The sequence below is a fragment of the Nematocida homosporus genome, assembly GCF_024244095.1.
Source record: "Nematocida homosporus strain JUm1504 chromosome Unknown 4503, whole genome shotgun sequence".
In the NCBI taxonomy this organism is placed as follows: Eukaryota; Fungi; Microsporidia; genus Nematocida; species Nematocida homosporus.
The window spans coordinates 1-17086 of record NW_026250628.1 but is presented as its reverse complement, the minus strand read 5'-3'; the positions used below and the strand labels follow the sequence as shown (position 1 = coordinate 17086).

The following is a 17086-nucleotide window of genomic DNA, read 5'->3' as shown; positions in this document are numbered from 1 at the left end:
TTGTCCGTGTATATTTTAAACTAGTAGTTGTTAGATTTTCAAATAAAGCATCTTTATTGTATTCTGTCTCGCCAGCCTCGGAATCCGCAATTTCGGGCCAGAAAGTGACGAACTTCGCTTTCTGCAACTAGTTTTGAAATTTCAAGTTCGGCGAGTTGCAAAACTGGCGTGCAACATCTATTCCGTACTACTTTAGATAAGCCAAGATATTCCAAAACCAACTCAATCTTGTTATCACTTGTTTCAGAGTATAAATATACGACGAAGATTGATAAAGGACTTTCCAAGACTTTCCAATACTAACCCAATGGCGCACATGAAGGATTCTCACAGAACTATATCAGATCTAGAAACGGCTCAGACTCACACCCCAGAACCTCAACTCGAACCTCTAATCAATAAACCCGACATCAGCCTGAATGATGATTTGTCTCTCGTTGAGTATATTTGGATGAGAGGTCTTTATAATACATTAAGGCACTTTCCATTACAGTACTTAGCTGCTGTGATTCTGATTTTGGATTTGGGCTTGTTTAATATCTTGTAAATCAATGTTAGTTTCAATCAACCAAAGCACTAACTAGTAAACCGGCCCAGAGTATGCTTGTTGACTAGCAGTGTTACGATTGAATATATTTAGGGAATACATAAACCAGAATGCAATCTTAAGATAAATAACACAGTTTAGTTGGCTTGACTTAGGACAACAAATAACACATAGAGAAGTTGAGCAGTTGATTTATTTAGTTACTGATTGCCAGAGACAGAATTGTTAGAGTGATACCAAAAGCAGCCTCTAAACCCAAAACTAACCACTACGCCTCACGAGGAGTTTCCTTTTCCTCCAAAAGCACAATGGCCTCACGATTACTATCATAAGCAGATTGAGCCAGTTCAATCATCTCTGTAGATATTTTAGTCAACGAATGTCCCGGCCCATTGTAAGTATTGCAGTTATTACTCATTAGTCGTACATCATCCAAAAATTCCTGATAACGCCGATACTTCCCCAAACGAGCTTTTGTTTTGATAGTAGTTAAATCAATAGGCTGACTCACAAAGGCCAAGTAGTTAGGGAACTTCTTCAAAGAGACCGGACGATGGAATGCAATTGAAAAAGGCACCGCCATTAGTTCTTTCACTACTCCTAGAATTATTTCACTTAGCATAGCCAAAGGACTCTTCCGTCGCTCTTTCCGCTCCACTACTTTCCCTTTATAGTTCATACAAGACTTGTTCGTTTTCATATGGCCTATCTGCCCACATGAACCACAACGAAGAGAAGTGCGTGTCTCCTCCCGCTTCTGTCGTTTCCGAGCCTTCAAGTAAGCCTCAATTACTCGTACATCCGTAATAATCTCTGTTTCTTGACTCTTCTTATCACCACGTACGACCGTTCTAGTAATACTAAGTACTTTACTAGGCCGACCTTGATTATTAACTTTAGGAGACCCACTTGTATTACTAAGTGTGGTGGTTGTTCGATGCGGTACACTTCGTACGACTGGATTTTCATTATCAATCCGTTCAGTAGTAGTACAGCGCAAAGATGCAGCTTGTTTATCCCAGATTTCCTTAATTAAGGCCTTGTATGCAGCCATTTGCTCAGTCGTTGTTTTCTTCTCTTCATCATCGGCCTCCTTCTCCCGGCGTTTCACTCGGACAAAGCTGAACCCCTCGCCAATTCCCGTCGGATCACCAGGTCCACTTATTTCCAGCATACCTTTACCAGCGGTGGCATTGACAAAGTTACGCGTACAGTTCCAAACGGCCATTCTTAACTCTTCCTCTTCACCACCTTCTTCTTCAGCTGCTAATACAACTCCGGCATCTTTAAGCCTTCTTTCTTCAGCTAGCATAGCTTCATACTGGCAAACTTGTTCTGGAGTTACAGCCCGACGTAGATCTTCTTCTGATAAGAGTGAAGCTGAAGGTTTCAAAACCCAAACGTTCTCTTTACCCCGTTTAACACACTCAGCATACTCCTTCAACCATTTACGCTTACTACCCTCACTAAAATGAGGAAAGAGTGCATCCAGTTGATGAATGTGCATCTTACGTTCTCGATTGCCCTTAGCATAGAAGATACGATAAGCAGCTACTTTCAGTCGGTTCTTACAGAAGACATTATGCCGCCGGGAATGTGGAGAAAAGGCTTCATCCATGGGTAAAGTCTGACCGACCACCGCCAAGGAACCAATTGGTCTAATATAATAAACATAAGAAGATCCACTCGTACTCCCACTACCTCCACTACCACCACTTCCTCCACTACCACCACTACCTCCACTTCCTCCACCACTCCCATCCGTACTAGCACTAACTCTAATCCCAATCAGATCGGTTGAACGATGGAAGAAAAGCGGCGCCTTATAAAGATTATTGATAATAGCCGGAGCTGCTTCACCCGAATTAACATCACCAAGGAACAAGAAAGGCGAAGGATCTTTAGGCTCTAAGTACGTCACACTACCTACTGGTACAACTGGAGGTACTTCTCGTGGTCCCCTTCTTACATAAGTAGTTAAAACACTAGCCATACCTGCATTCTGTAACAAAGGTGGAATCTCTTCTGAGTACTCCAATAGCACACATTCAGAAGCATCACTAAGCGTAAGTTCTCTCTTCTTCTTAAACAAAGCTGAAGCCTTCCCAGTCGCTGAATGTAAAGGTGTAAATCTTATCTCAACTAAACCCGGAATAACTAAAGGCGGTCGATGGAAATGTCTTAACTCATCCTTACCCAAGTAAGTCTTATACAGTTCAGGAACTAGTTTTAAAGCCGGCACTGAGTGTTGCACCCCTTGAACTCCCAAAGCACTTTTTGTTTCACTAGGTTCTACATAATGACGATCACCAGAAATATTATACTTATTAGTAGGTTTAGTCTTCTTCCGTTTTGGTTTTTTCTCTTTACCCTTATCTATGATATCAAAAAGCAAGTTCTTATCATTGGCATCAACTACTAAATGGGCATCACGCCGAGCCGTACTAAACATCCGGTCATCATAAAGAACTCCCTCCTCCCATTTAACCGCATCAAAATCCGCATCCAAAAGTAATCTTGATTCCGTATCTCCAGGGGGTAATGCACTATCTACAGCTCGTTCCCAAGGCACCATATCAAACGTATAAGCAATTGCAGCTGGATCTTCTTCTACCACGCGTACTTCCAATCCAACCGCTCGCATATCATCTTGACAATTCGCACGAACACAGGATTCTAGATCGCGACGGCGTAGAAGTCGGCGGACAGCTGCTGAAGCTCCAACTCGTTCGGCTTCTTCTACTTTCTTAGCCCCTTCACCCCTAGCAAAGACTTCTAAATCATCAAAATCAACTACTTCTTCTCTTTTAACTTTACGCACTCGGTATCTACGTAGCTTATACTCATATGGAGTACTAGGCAAGGTTGTTGCCGTGTGTTTCATAAAAAACGAGGGGTGAAACGTCTTAAGAGTCTGAAAAAGTTTACGCATGAAGTATCAAGAACGTGGTCAGCACGTGCAGCGCATTCTGAATGACTTAGCCGAAATGAATTCAGACACGAGTGGGTATTTTAGCGCTGGTCCTTTAAGTGTGGATAATTTACTAGTTTGGAAAGCAACTATTTTTGGACCGGAAGGAACTCCCTATGAAGGAGGATCGTTTGAATTTGATATTGTCTTTCCGTTAGACTATCCTTACTCACCTCCTAAAGTAAGGGTTTGTACGAAGATCTTTCATTGCAACATTAAGGATAACTATATTTGTTTGGATATTATTGGGAAGCAATGGTCATCAGCTTTGACTATTTCAAAAGTACTCTTATCGATTACATCTTTACTAGCCGATCCAAATCCAGCCGATCCACTGGACACGAATGTTTCGCACTTGTATGTAAATGACCGCAAGGAGTACATTCGTATAGCCCGGGAATGGACGCAAAAGTATGCCATGCTATAAGTTAAGTTAAGATTGAGTTGGGTGGAGTTGAGTTGAGTGGAGTGGAGTGGAGTTAAGTAAGTAGTAAGTAAAGTATGCCGGGAGTGAATAGAATCCTTTTTACTTATCTAGATTGTGATGTACTATTTATTTCAAGAGGTTTAACTAAGTCAGTATAGTATTTGAGTGGAGTAAGTATAGTATTTGAGTGAAGTAGGTAGAATTAGGAAGAGGAATTACATCTATAAAGAACTCATAACAATTATACAGTTAAAAACATACTTTATTCTTATCTAAACCCAACTCAATCTTATCTTATCTCAATCTTATTTCAAAAACCAAAACTAAACCCAACTCAATCTCAACTTAACCCAACCCAATCTAAACCCAACCCAATCTTAACTTAAGGTATAACTGGGTCTTAGTTGGGGGAGTAATGTCCTGGGGGAGTATGAGAGGTCTTGGTGGTATTAAACCATTGGAGAAGAACTTGGCGGTCGATGAGTTGCTGTTTGGCGGCTCGGGAGGGAGGTTGAGTGGTGGACCAGAGTAAGGATTCTTCTTGGAGGGATTCTATTTCTAGAATGGCGGAATAAAGAGTTGAAAGAGATGAGATAAGAAGTTCGGTTTTTGTTTTGATTTGAAAAGCATCTTTGATTTCACGATGAATATCTTTTTCATCAGTTGAGATTTCAATTCTGGCGAGTTTAAGGATTTCTTCCGTTCTTAAAAGAATCTCCTCAAGGGCAACAATGCCTTCCCGGCGTAATCTCTCCATAAAAATAAAAGCTGAAACGTGTTTCAATCTTGGGTTTTAAGCTACTTGGGGTGGTAGAGCAATGAGAAAGGAATGGGCGATGCGCTCTCTTGCTTCGGCTTTCCGGTGTCCAGCTGATATTTATTCTTATCTTATCGGGATAACGGGATACGTGATATGTTACTTTTTAGTAAAGCGGTGTTTGGCAGAAATACTGATTAAGTGGTGTTCTAAGGTAAAGATAGGTGATATTCCGATGCGGAAGTTTAAACGGGCCTTATGGAAGCTGTTTTGCTTTGCTTGTATGTTTGGGTGGGGAGTGTATACTGTTTGGGGAGAGGATTGGATTTACTCGCCTTTAGATATTACTTTTGAATGGCCGGGTAATCGGACGCCGTGGCAGGTGAATGGACACTATATAATTGAAACGGTGTACTATACAGGAAGCTTTGTGACTATGTTTTTAGAAGAGAAACAGAGTGATTTTCTGTTGATGATTTGGCACCATACGGTGACTTTGTTGTTGATGGGATTTTCTTATCGGTATAACTTTTTGCGATATGGAGTCTTTGTGATGTTGCTTCATGATATATCTGATCCATGGATGGAGGCGGCTAAAATAGCAGTTTATATGGGGTACCAGAGATTAGGGAATGTTTTGTTTGTGGTCTTTACGTTGGCGTTCATTGTGCCGCGTCTCTTTATTTACTTGGCAATGATTATTCTGCCGGGCTATGGGTTCTTGTGGGAGTATGGAAGCCACTTGCTGGTGCCGATTTGGGGACTGCTTATTGCCGTCTTCCTTTTGAATTGTTACTGGTCAATGTTGATTCTAAGGATGCTTTCGGAGTTCCTAAGCCGCGGGAAGATCGAAAGAGATATCCGAGATCTACCCGAAACTACCAGCAAGGGTAAAGGCAAGAGTAAGACTAAGAGTGAGACTAGTAAAGAGAGTAAGGGTAAGACTAGTAAAGGTGAGAGTAAGGGTAAGGATAAAGGTAAAGAAGCGAATGATAGTAAGAATAAGAGTAAGCAAAAGAAGGATCAGAGAAAGAAGAAGAGTTAGACAAACGGTTGTTATTAATAAAGGTATTAATAAAGATATTAGATTGAGTTGAGTTAGTGTTGAGTTGGATTGAGTTAGGTTTAAGCTTGTAATTCGATTGAACTAAAGCAGATCACTTTTGGTCTATTGACCATTCAAACCAACATAATATAAACTCAACTCAACCTAACTCAACCTAATACCAACTTAACACAACTTAACACAACATAACCCAACCTAACTCAATACTAACTCAAGCTGTCATTGGGTGAAATTAACATAAAGAAGAAACTAGTGGGCTATCTATTGGCATAATGTGCCCTTTTGGGTGTAAATTAATCGAGTGGATAATTAAAGGCATATATGCATTTCTGTCTTATTGGGTATGGCAAATACTTTGCTTCGTACCTTGGGGTTTACTGGTATTGCTGCCGCTACGGTGGCTCATTGCGTCTTTCTACGCCAGGAGTCAGTTCGGCGGCGAAGACTTTTTGCCTCTGGCCCACCTTTGTCCTGGCGACCGCCTACCCGAGATGTAACTCTGGCTCGAGCTGCTGCCCATAAGTACGATATTCTGGTTATTGGTGGTGGCTCAGCTGGGGCCGGCTGTCTTCTTGACGCGGCAACGCGTGGGTACTCGGCACTTTTACTGGAGCGCACAGACTTTGCCGCTGGTACTTCGTCCAAAAGCACTAAGCTGATTCATGGAGGCATTCGCTACTTAGAAAAGGCCTTTCGAGACTTGGATGTGCGGCAGCTTTCACTAGTACTAGAAGGACTTAGAGAAAGAAAGACTTTCTTGGGGCTGGCGCCTTACCTCACCCGAGAAGTGCCGATCCTTCTACCAGTGACTTCACGATTAATGCTCCCTTATTTCTGGCTAGGAACTAAGGCTTATGATTGGCTATCTGGTATTTACGGCATTAGTCGCTCTTACTGGGTGCCAGCGGATAAAGCGGCCTATATGCTGCCGGCCCTGAATGTCAAGAACCTTGCCGGCGCAATGGTATACTTTGACGGACAAATGAACGATGCTAGAGTCAATGCCATGCTGGTCACCACGGCAGCGTATTATGGGGCGGATGCTTTGAATTATGCCGAGGTCGTTTCATTAACTAAGGAGAAAGGAAGAACAACCGGCGCAGTCTTTAAAGATATCGAAACGGGCAAGACAGTGAAAGTTCGGGCTCGTGTAGTCATTAATGCTACTGGACCCTGGTGTGATTCTATTCGTGAAATGGATAGTTCTCGGGCCCTGCCTATTATGGCGCCATCCTCTGGAACCCATCTGGTGCTTGATGCGGCTTATGCAGGTTCTGCCGGTCTACTAAACCCGCGCACGCCCAATGGATCGGTCTTGTTCTTGCTGCCTTGGCTAGGCAGGGCTTTAGTCGGCACTACAGATCGCCCTGTTAGCACCCCTGAAGCCCCGCCCGTGGCTGCAGATGTGGCTTATTTAGTGAAGGAAATGGGCGCTTATCTTGACCCTCGAGTTAAGCCACGAGCAGCCAATATTTTGAGTATCTGGACCGGCGTGCGGCCGTTAGCCCGAGACCCAGCAGCCGGCCAGAGCAAAGATATTGTTAGATCGCACTTAGTCCATGCAGCAGATTCCGGACTAGTCACCTTGGCCGGTGGAAAGTGGACTAGCTTCCGAGAAATGGCAGAAGAAGCCGTTGATTTGGCCGCAATTGTAGCTGGCTTACCGCCCAAGCCATGTGTTACTCGTGATGTCCGGCTAATTGGCACGCACCGTCTAGGCACTCCAGGCAACCGCGATCCCATTCAGACTTCGGTCGGTCCAGTTGATGCAACCATGATCGGACTCTTTAGCGCACGTATAGCTCGGGCCTTTGGCCTACCAGCGGATATTTCTAAGCACCTAGTGCGAGCATACGGCGACCGGGCTTGGAAAGTTTGTCTTATTGCCGGCGGCAATCTTAAGCGCATCGAGTCGGGCCATCCTTACCTTCTAGCCGAGGTAGAGTACGCCATTAACCACGAGTACGCTCGTACCATTGCTGATTTCCTTGGCCGCCGATCGATGTTTGCCTACTCTGATGTTCGTGCCGCTGCTAAAGCTGTTAATACGGTCGCTCACGAGTTTAAACGCGTCCTCGGCTGGAGTAAAGCCCGAATGGCAGAAGAAAAGGCCGCCGCAATGAAGTACCTTAACACCATGGGCCTGGAACTTCTCCGCCAAATGGAAGCCGCCGAGTGCGAGATGACCAAGTTTGAGCAAGGTCTAAAAAGGATCGCCAAAGGCCACAAAATATGCAGCACCCAAAAAGCCGCCAACCTAGCCAAACAACTCTTTGGAGAGTCTGAAAGAGATGCCGTCTTAGCAATTGCCCGCGGAAGAACAGAGATCGCAACTACCGAGCTCCTCAAAACCATTCGTCTCCAAAGAGATGTACTTGAATAAAACCAACAGTATAATAAACAAAGCCACATCCCAAGACATAATTCCTTTATAGGCTTCTAGTCACTCTAACAATACCTTAACATCTGTCCAATACATCACTAACCTTTATTCCAACATAACTCAACTCAACTCAACTCAACTTAACTTAACTCAACTTAATATATTCTAATAAAATCGGATGCATACATTATCAGAATACAGTTAGATATTGTTTGGTTTTTAGTTCATGGGAAATCGATCGATCCAGAAGACAACCAGAGATAGAGAATCCAAAACAATAAACAAGAGCCAACAAGGCCCAGCCAATCTCTATTTACAGCCCAGGCCAAGAATTTAATTTATGGAGTTTACGTGGTATGAGACCCGCAAGATAGCCGTTCTCGTGATTTACACTCAACAAAACGAAGGAGATCGCCAAGCCAAGCAAGAAGAAGGCGGAGTACGTGTTACAATTGGAGATTCCACTCTCTTCATTGAGATAGCCCATCAATTTATTCTAGACAAAGTAGTTAACTACCAGCAAAAGATGGAGGTCATTCTTAATAAGCCCAAATCAGAGAAATGGGAGGATTTAGTCCCCAAACCCAAAGAGTTCGAAAGACTCCCAGAAATACAAGAACCCGAAAAGACTCCCGAGTACACACACGACCCCGTTATGAACATGTTAATGGGAGTCTATGACCGAGCCTCACCCGAAGCCAAAAGAGAAATGAACCGTTCCTACATTGAATCCGGCGGCCAAGAAATCAGAACAACTCCAGAAGAAGAGATCAGAAAACGAACAGCATAACCTTCACACTAACTTAGCACGTGTTTAGTTTAAGTTTATGTTAACTTATAGTGAGTTATGTTAAATTGAGTTAATGTGGTATCTAGAGTATCCACCACCGTTTTTGGCTTGTATTGGGTTAGTAGTGGATTGGGTTAGGTTAGTATTGAGTTAGTTGCATTACAGTTATGTTTCACAGGGGATAAGCACAAGTTAGTGCATCTTTATTCTTCATCAGCAAATCCATTGGGTTGAGTTAGAGATTGGTAGAGGACAACTAGAGTATGTATTTGGTTTAAGAAGAAGATACCAACCCAATTAGGTGTTGTACACGTCATATTCAATACGTTGAGGCTTTATTCAATAAATCCTACGAGTGTCCAATATGATTATGTCTTGGTTTAGTATTGTGTTGAGTTGGCTTAGTATTATGTTAGTCTTGTGTTAGTATGGGCTAAAAGCGGCGCGTAGTCACTCAGTAACACAACAAGACAGTTATGTTATGTTAAATTGAGCTAAGCCATGCCATGCTATGTTAAGTTGAGCTAAGTTTAGTCTGTGTTATGTTATGCTAAATTGAGCTAGTATTTCTACCACTAACTATTATGTCCACTTCCACTTAACATAACCCAGCACCACATTACTTAAACACAACATAGCATATCATCACACCACTTAAACATCACACAACTCAATTTAAACCTATCTTAACTCCACACAACACCACACATTACACTACTTAAACACAACTTAACTTAACTCAACTCAATTTCAACATAAGATAAACCAAAAACAAACCTATCTCAATATTACTCCACTGCAACCCACTTCAATAACACCTTTACCCAAACATATATCCATTCTAATCTCGTCCTAATTAATCCTAATTAGCTCATTACCCGCCATAATACCACCTCTATTTATTTTCTTTTTCCAGCCTAACCCATGAGTGTAATCTATGAAATCATTACTAGAAGTGGTAAACGAGAGGACTTTTCCGAAGACAATTTATTGGACTATTTAAAGTCTCTTTCTACTGGCCTAGATAACACCTTTATTAACCTTCCTGAACTTACTAGGAAGGTTGCAGCAGGAGTAGCCCCTGGAATGACTACAGAAGAGATAGGAACACTAGCCGCTGAAACTGCAGCAGATATGACAACACATCATCCTGACTATGCCCATTTAGCCGGTCGTATTGCAGTCAATCTAATTCAAAGAAATGCCCCAGAGACTTTCTCAGCTGCTATGGCTGAGTTATTCATGCACACCAACTCGACTGGTGAACGGGTGCAGATAGTGACTGATGAGTTATACGAAATTGTTATGAAAAACAAGGAAAGATTAGATAGTGCTATTGTGCACAGTCGAGATCTAGATTTCTCTTACTTTGGTATCAAAACATTAGAAAGATCTTATCTTTTACGGGCCAATCGTAAAGTTGTGGAAACACCCCAATATCTTTGGATGCGGGTTAGTATTGGTATTCATGGGGCTGATATAGATGCAGCCATTGAAACTTATACACTTATGTCTACTAAGCATTTTATTCATGCTACACCTACTCTCTTCAATAGTGGTACTATTTCTTCCCAATTATCTAGTTGTTTCTTACTAGCTATGAAAGGCGATTCAATTGATGGTATATTTAGTAGTTTAAAGGACTGTGCTATGATTTCTAAGCAAGCAGGTGGGATTGGTATCAATATTCATAACATTCGAGCGACTAATTCCTATATCAAAGGAACTTTTGGGTACTCCAATGGAATTGTACCCATGCTAAGAGTCTTTGATGCCACGTCTAAGTACGTAGACCAGGGCGGGAATAAGCGGCCCGGGTCAATTGTAGTCTATTTAGAACCCTGGCATGCAGATGTCTTTGAGTTTATTGAACTAAGAAAGAATACGGGTAAGGATGAAATGCGAGCTAGAAACCTCTTTTTAGCCCTTTGGATTCCTGATCTGTTCATGCGCCGAGTGGAAGAGGATGGTATGTGGTCTCTTTTCTGTCCTAATGAAGTACAGGGCTTACATGAAGTTTATGGAGCTGAATTCGACCGGCGATATGAAGCAGCAGAAGCAGCTGGTAAGGCCCGACGTCAAATTGAAGCGCGTAAATTATGGCGAGCCGTTTTAGAAGCCCAAATTGAAACGGGTGTCCCTTACATTCTTTATAAGGACAGTTGTAATGCCAAGAGTAACCAGAAGAACTTAGGAACAATTAAGGGTAGTAATCTTTGTGCTGAGATTGTTGAGTATACTAGTTCAGAGGAAACAGCCGTTTGTAACTTAGCTTCAATCGCTCTACCTACTCATTTGAAAGATGGAGTGATGGACTTTTCTCTTTTGAAGAGTACAGCTAAAACAGCTATCAAAAACCTTAACAAAATCATTGAAGTTAACAACTATCCTATTCCCGAAGCTAAAAACTCTAATTTACGTCATCGGCCGGTCGGTCTAGGTGTCCAGGGTTTAGCTGATGTTTATATTCGATTGGGCCTGCCTTTTGAGTCGGATGCAGCTCGGGCTTTAAATGTGGAGATCTTTGAAACGATTTATTACGGTGCTTTGGAAGCTTCAGCTGAACTAGCTGCTCGGGATGGAGCTTATGCTTCTTTTGCAGGTAGTCCGGCTAGTGAAGGTATTTTACAGTATGATATGTGGGATGTTAAACCGACGAATCGTTGGGACTGGGAAGGACTTAAGAGTAAAATCAAGAGTACTGGACTTAGAAACAGTTTACTGATTGCTCTTATGCCAACGGCTTCTACTTCGCAGATTCTTGGGTTTAATGAGTGCTTTGAAGGAGTAACTAGTAATATTTACAACCGAAGAACACTTTCGGGTGAATTCCAGGTGGTTAATTCGTACTTAGTTAAGGACTTAGCAGATTTAGGACTTTGGGGACCGGAAATGCGTAATCTGATTGTTGATCGGGAAGGATCTATTCAAGCAATTCCTAGTATTCCTGACCATCTTAAGCAGCTTTACAAGACGGTTTGGGAGATCAAGCAACGAGCTGTGATTGATCAGGCGGCCGATCGTGGAGCTTTTGTTGACCAAAGTCAGTCCATGAACATTCACATGGCAGCGCCAACCTTCTCACAACTCAATGGGATGCATTTCTATGGGTGGCGACGTGGACTTAAAACCGGTGTGTACTATCTTCGCACAAACCCAGCGCAAGCCCCTATCAAGTTTACAGTTGATAAAGAAGCCGCACGAGCCTACATGGAAGGCCAATCGACCACTCCCGCCACTTGCTCACTCGATCCCGATTGCATGAGCTGTGGCAGTTAACAATAAACTGAAGGTTCTAATTGGGTTAGTTTACTTACTTCTTACTTACTACTTAGTTTACTTACTACTTACTTAGTTTAACAGCTGCTTATTACTACTTACTACTACTCATTACTTACTTCTTACTTCTTATTACTACTTAGTTTAGCAGCTACTTATTACTTCTTAGTTTACTTACTTCTTATTACTTACTACTTACTATATGGAAGACCAAAGTTGTCTCTTCATCACCACAATACCAACTCAATACTAAGCCAATACTAAGCCAACCTAACCTAACTCAACTCAACCCAACTCAATACCAACCTAACTCAATAAATTGAATCTATGTCACATTACGTCATCATACCTAAACTAAACTAAACTAAACTAAACTTAACTTAACACAATGTAAACCTATGCCAATACTATACCATGGTATGTTTATTCTACTAAGATAGAGGATCTATAGTGACGATTAGAAGGTCCGTATTAATTCGTGACAGAATGGAAAAGTGTGGCTCATCAATGGCCTTGATCATTCCATTTGATAAGCGTGGAATCAGAAACACAATCTTCTTAATCATGGTGAGCATTCGTGGTGTAACTGTTACTCTTTCTGCTGGTGGCTTGGGTGAGTCCCTTATTATGGTCACGATATCAGACGAATCAATCACCGCTGATTCAGGAAAAATAGAAGCAATATGCCCGTCCTCGCCTATACCCAAAAAGGCCAGATCAAACTTAGCATTTAACAACTTCTCCTTATACTCAGCTAACATTCGTTCAGCCGGTAAAGAAGTATCGATAGGAAAGACATTCCCAACTCCATCCAAGAACTTCTCAGCCGCCCCGTAATTACTATCCTTATCCCCAGCCGGTACTAGTCGCTCATCGGCAAAATAGACCGACCAAAGACTCTTATCCATTCCAGCAATTTGTTCAGACTCCAATACCCGAAGAATCGAACCCCCAGATATCATTAAAACCAAAGGCTTCCCCACAAAAGGCAGCAACTGTTCATACGCAATAACTTCTAAGCTCTTGACTGCAATCTTCGTCTTCATAGGCAATAAATAAAGGGAGCTTGGATATGCGCAAATTTTGTCCCAATCGATGACTAGAAGCAACGAAATAGAAGGTAATACGGTCGATTTACAGCCCAATACTCCTGTTGTGATTGAACATCCCTGCCTAGAGTGTGGCGAGCCCGGAGAGCTAAGATTACTTTTGGTTCCCGATTTATTCTTTCCCGATTCAGTTCTTTCATCAACTAACTGTTTAGCTTGTGGTTATAAAGATACTCAAGTGTATCAGATGGATAGTGCATCAGCTGGAGTTAAAGTTATTTGTGATTTTGCTACGAAAGAAGATCTGAGGCGGTATATGATTATTGCAGCTGGTACAGAGATTAATATTGAATCGGAGCAGCAGGGTGTGTCTTTTGTGCAGAAGGAAGATGGAGTTTGGGTGGTGGAGAGTTTAATTAGGTATGTTTTGGAGAAGATCATTTCCCAAGGGACTTATCCTGAGGATGAGTTGCAAGAAGAGGAAATGGAAGGTTTAGGGGAGTATAAGGATATTGCGGTTTTCTTATTACAATCAATGGATGATATTAATTTGACTTTGACCTTAAAAGATAACAAAGGAGTTTCCCGAGTTATGCCACGAGGAGTTATACCAGAAGAAGGTCTTAAAGTTCTTCCTTTTGATTACTTCATTGATGATCAGGTGAAGATGGAGAGTTTTGAGTTACCACAAGAACCGGTGGCAGTGGAAGAGACTCCAGATGAATCTTTTGAGGCTGAGAAGTCTTCTGAGGAGCAATAGATTAAATAAGTCCTGCTTTATTTGGTATTTAGTTATGTTATGTTATGTTAGGTTATTAATTGGGTTAGGTTAGGTTATGTTAGGTTATTAGTTGTGTCCCAGGGGAGGTATAGGACCTCTCAGTCAAATATACTCAACAAAAGACAAATCATCATTCAGGCTAGTATTGTGTTGATATTGTGTTGGTATGCGAGTCTGAGCTGTTTCTGGTTCTGGTATCTTCTTCTGTGAATCCTTCATGTATCTCATGGAAGTCATAGAAAGTCCTTTATCAATCTTCGTCGTATATTTATACTCTGAAACTAGTGATAACAAGATTGAGTTGGTTTTGGAATGTATTGGCTTATCTAAAGTAGTACGGAATAAACATTTACATTATCTGTACTTACTCGTCTAAAAGTAGAAATGAGTTGAGAATCTCATTAAAGATGTGTAGGGAATCGTACAAACACCACAGTTGGTATTGAATAGACATACTTAGAAAGTAAGTCTTGTTGATATTCTACTAATTTAGAGAATTTGCTTGGCTAAGACTAGAATATTTTTGATATTGATATAGTATAGTCTATAAATAAAAATATAAGATAGCAAATTGTAAAATGAACAAAAGGTTAAATGAATACTCTTTGAATGTTTATCAAGTAGTTTGCTTGGTTATTGGATTGTGTTGTGTCTGGTGTAGTTCTGATGAGGATTCAGTTGATATGGAGTTGTTTGATATGTGTAACGACGCCACGTTAGCTAGAGATAGTCAAATAGCATCGGAATATGCTGAAATAACCAATGCAATATACGAGCTGAATGTCTTAAGGAAGAATCAAGCAGCGCGAATATATCAAATAAAGGTGTACCAACAGGGCCTCATGGAACAAGAACAACAGCTTTATACAGGCTTGAAGTCAATCCAACGCAATCCCAGCGGCCTTGGCAAATCAAAGAATCCGGTCGGGCCGAAGAAGGTTGAGTTGATATCTCAACTAGTCAGAGAAGAAGTAATGCGGCAAACTCTTAATAGAATTCTCCTGCAGCTAAATGAATGGTTAGATGAATGCAAGAATGCCCAGATACAAGAGGAATCGCGAATGGAGAGCATAGTTAAGCTAGTAAATGCAGTAAAACGACTAAACCAAATTAAGGATGACCCATTGGACCTACAAAAACAAACCCCCAATTCAGAAAGAAGCATATTTGAAAATAATCTAATCACAATAGGCGCCCAATACCATCCTATTGAATTAAAAACCCGATTCGCTGCGTTCATGGTAGTAGAACTAAGGAAAATACGACATAAGATTGATAGATCAGAATGGATTCATCTAACAAAAATTATGGAATCAAAGATAGATCAAGTATTGATAAATGATGAACTCAAAAGCCGCGACAACATATCTAGGTTAATTGAAGAAGCGCTAGTTTGGCTTGATGGTAGGTCTAAAGAAATGGAGGTCGAACGTGAAAGTAAACAGAAGCCCACAGATCCAGAACCCTCTACTTCAAGAGCACAATCAAGCAATCCCCAAACTAACAAATCTGGCATGGACGGTAAACTTTATTCAAGTAGCGAATCTGCTGACCAAGATTCTACGTTATCTTTTAATGGATATGGACTTAAACAGCCCGGGTTGGATCAACAGGGTTGTATACTAAGTTAGACTCAGAGCAAGAAATGCTTCTCCAGAAGTTTATAAGTAACAGAAGCAACTATGGATTCAAATCCACTCCTGTTTGGAGAATGTTTGACATCAACGAAGCTAATCAACCCAGAAGGTATGGACTATCTGGCATTGCGTTGCAAGGTGGAGATTGGGCTTATCTGACTCTTGATTGGGAAGAAAGTGAACTGATGAAGTTACTAGATGTCTTAAAGAAGTTCAGTAAATTCATACTCAATGTGGAAAGTGTTGAGATATCGTATCCTCGCGGCCCTGCTGGTTTGTTAGTCCTAGCCCAACTCTTAACACTGTTCGAAAACCCAGAGTTGAATGCTACGAAGGAACCTCTTAATATTACTATCTATTTAAGACATATAGCTTCTTGCCCTTCTTTGGAGTCATCATTCAATAATGTTGATTTGCAGAACCAGTTCCGAAACCAAATTGAGAAGATTGAAGAGTCGCGATACATTATCCGCCTGAAGGATATTAGTGGGCTCACATCAGATATACAGAAATTCATTTGGCCACTAGCAACTCATTTATCAATATCCTATATGGGTATAGTCCACCCTCAAATGGACAAGATAGACTTTCTTAACGATGTCAACTGGATAGACCAATTCATCCTCGCATTAGACCTAGACTACCAAAAGGACCTTACTATTAGTTTAGGAGCCAGGACCGCGAAAGGCATAGGTCTCCCGTTTTGTGGTTGTATAAGCATCCACACTAACATTCCAGACCATGGCCAACCGTCTAGCCGCCCCCCAAAGATTTGTCTTACAGGCCTTACTGAATACCTTGGGCCCAATTCTTATGATAAGAGTGGCAAGCTCTTAGGCACTTTAGTATGGGTGTCCCCTGTCATTTCAACAAAAGATGGCCATAAGTTGGATCATTTGAAGCGGGTTAACTAATAGCCAAGACATACTCTAATAAGGGCATTCTTTGAGACGAGCAGTGCTTTTATTAAGTAAATATAAGTGTGAGTGAGTATGACGTCATATCGAAGTGTAGCGTAGATATGCAATACTAAAATTGGCTAAATTGGGCTGGTGTTCGTGTCATGCCTGTGGGGAAGGGCTCCTCTTAGCCAATATTAATACTAATGCCAACCCAACTCAATACCAACTCAACCAAAGACAAAGAAACATGCCAGATTCTTCATATGATAGATGGTCTTAAGTTGGTTGTCATGAAGGTGCAACGTCTTGGACGCTTCCCTTAGATGTCTCAGTTAGAAACTCGTCTTTCGCTTCAAAGGTCTAATTCTTGTCCCTCTTATCCCTCTCTGAATCTAATTCGCTATCTAATTCTCTAGATAGTAAAACTTGCTACTCTTTATGGTTCTGATGTCGATCTAATACTTGTAACTCTACTACCAACTACTAACCCAGCATCA

The 17086-nt window shown here is 41.5% G+C and overlaps 11 protein-coding genes across 11 annotated transcripts; 8 read left to right on the top strand and 3 right to left on the bottom strand.

Moving 5' to 3' along the window:
• Positions 1–815: 815 nt before the first annotated feature.
• Positions 816–3431, bottom strand: NEHOM01_2250 (transcription initiation factor TFIID subunit 1; the record flags this gene model as incomplete). The annotated part of the gene is made up of 1 exon (XM_051491128.1): positions 816–3431. The coding sequence occupies one exon, from the start codon at positions 3429–3431 to the stop codon at positions 816–818; it is 2616 nt and encodes an 871-aa protein (XP_051347088.1).
• Positions 3432–3477: 46 nt separating this feature from the next.
• NEHOM01_2249 (ubiquitin-conjugating enzyme E2 D) lies at positions 3478–3945 on the top strand (the record flags this gene model as incomplete). The annotated part of the gene is made up of 1 exon (XM_051491127.1): positions 3478–3945. The coding sequence occupies one exon, from the start codon at positions 3478–3480 to the stop codon at positions 3943–3945; it is 468 nt and encodes a 155-aa protein (XP_051347087.1).
• Positions 3946–4345: 400 nt separating this feature from the next.
• NEHOM01_2248 (uncharacterized protein) lies at positions 4346–4702 on the bottom strand (the record flags this gene model as incomplete). The annotated part of the gene is made up of 1 exon (XM_051491126.1): positions 4346–4702. One exon carries the CDS (start codon positions 4700–4702, stop codon positions 4346–4348), a length of 357 nt encoding a protein of 118 aa, XP_051347086.1.
• Positions 4703–4781: 79 nt separating this feature from the next.
• On the top strand, positions 4782–5747 carry NEHOM01_2247 (sphingoid base N-palmitoyltransferase; the record flags this gene model as incomplete). The annotated part of the gene is made up of 1 exon (XM_051491125.1): positions 4782–5747. The coding sequence occupies one exon, from the start codon at positions 4782–4784 to the stop codon at positions 5745–5747; it is 966 nt and encodes a 321-aa protein (XP_051347085.1).
• A 364-nt stretch (positions 5748–6111) lies between these two features.
• On the top strand, positions 6112–8151 carry NEHOM01_2246 (glycerol-3-phosphate dehydrogenase; the record flags this gene model as incomplete). The annotated part of the gene is made up of 1 exon (XM_051491124.1): positions 6112–8151. One exon carries the CDS (start codon positions 6112–6114, stop codon positions 8149–8151), a length of 2040 nt encoding a protein of 679 aa, XP_051347084.1.
• A 340-nt stretch (positions 8152–8491) lies between these two features.
• NEHOM01_2245 (suppressor of G2 allele of SKP1) lies at positions 8492–8941 on the top strand (the record flags this gene model as incomplete). The annotated part of the gene is made up of 1 exon (XM_051491123.1): positions 8492–8941. One exon carries the CDS (start codon positions 8492–8494, stop codon positions 8939–8941), a length of 450 nt encoding a protein of 149 aa, XP_051347083.1.
• Positions 8942–9865: 924 nt separating this feature from the next.
• Positions 9866–12220, top strand: NEHOM01_2244 (ribonucleoside-diphosphate reductase subunit M1; the record flags this gene model as incomplete). The annotated part of the gene is made up of 1 exon (XM_051491122.1): positions 9866–12220. One exon carries the CDS (start codon positions 9866–9868, stop codon positions 12218–12220), a length of 2355 nt encoding a protein of 784 aa, XP_051347082.1.
• A 431-nt stretch (positions 12221–12651) lies between these two features.
• On the bottom strand, positions 12652–13266 carry NEHOM01_2243 (6-phosphogluconolactonase; the record flags this gene model as incomplete). Its single annotated transcript, XM_051491121.1, has 1 exon — positions 12652–13266. One exon carries the CDS (start codon positions 13264–13266, stop codon positions 12652–12654), a length of 615 nt encoding a protein of 204 aa, XP_051347081.1.
• Positions 13267–13315: 49 nt separating this feature from the next.
• On the top strand, positions 13316–14029 carry NEHOM01_2242 (uncharacterized protein; the record flags this gene model as incomplete). The annotated part of the gene is made up of 1 exon (XM_051491120.1): positions 13316–14029. The coding sequence occupies one exon, from the start codon at positions 13316–13318 to the stop codon at positions 14027–14029; it is 714 nt and encodes a 237-aa protein (XP_051347080.1).
• Positions 14030–14628: 599 nt separating this feature from the next.
• Positions 14629–15681, top strand: NEHOM01_2241 (uncharacterized protein; the record flags this gene model as incomplete). The annotated part of the gene is made up of 1 exon (XM_051491119.1): positions 14629–15681. One exon carries the CDS (start codon positions 14629–14631, stop codon positions 15679–15681), a length of 1053 nt encoding a protein of 350 aa, XP_051347079.1.
• An 80-nt stretch (positions 15682–15761) lies between these two features.
• On the top strand, positions 15762–16601 carry NEHOM01_2240 (uncharacterized protein; the record flags this gene model as incomplete). The annotated part of the gene is made up of 1 exon (XM_051491118.1): positions 15762–16601. One exon carries the CDS (start codon positions 15762–15764, stop codon positions 16599–16601), a length of 840 nt encoding a protein of 279 aa, XP_051347078.1.
• Positions 16602–17086: the final 485 nt, after the last annotated feature.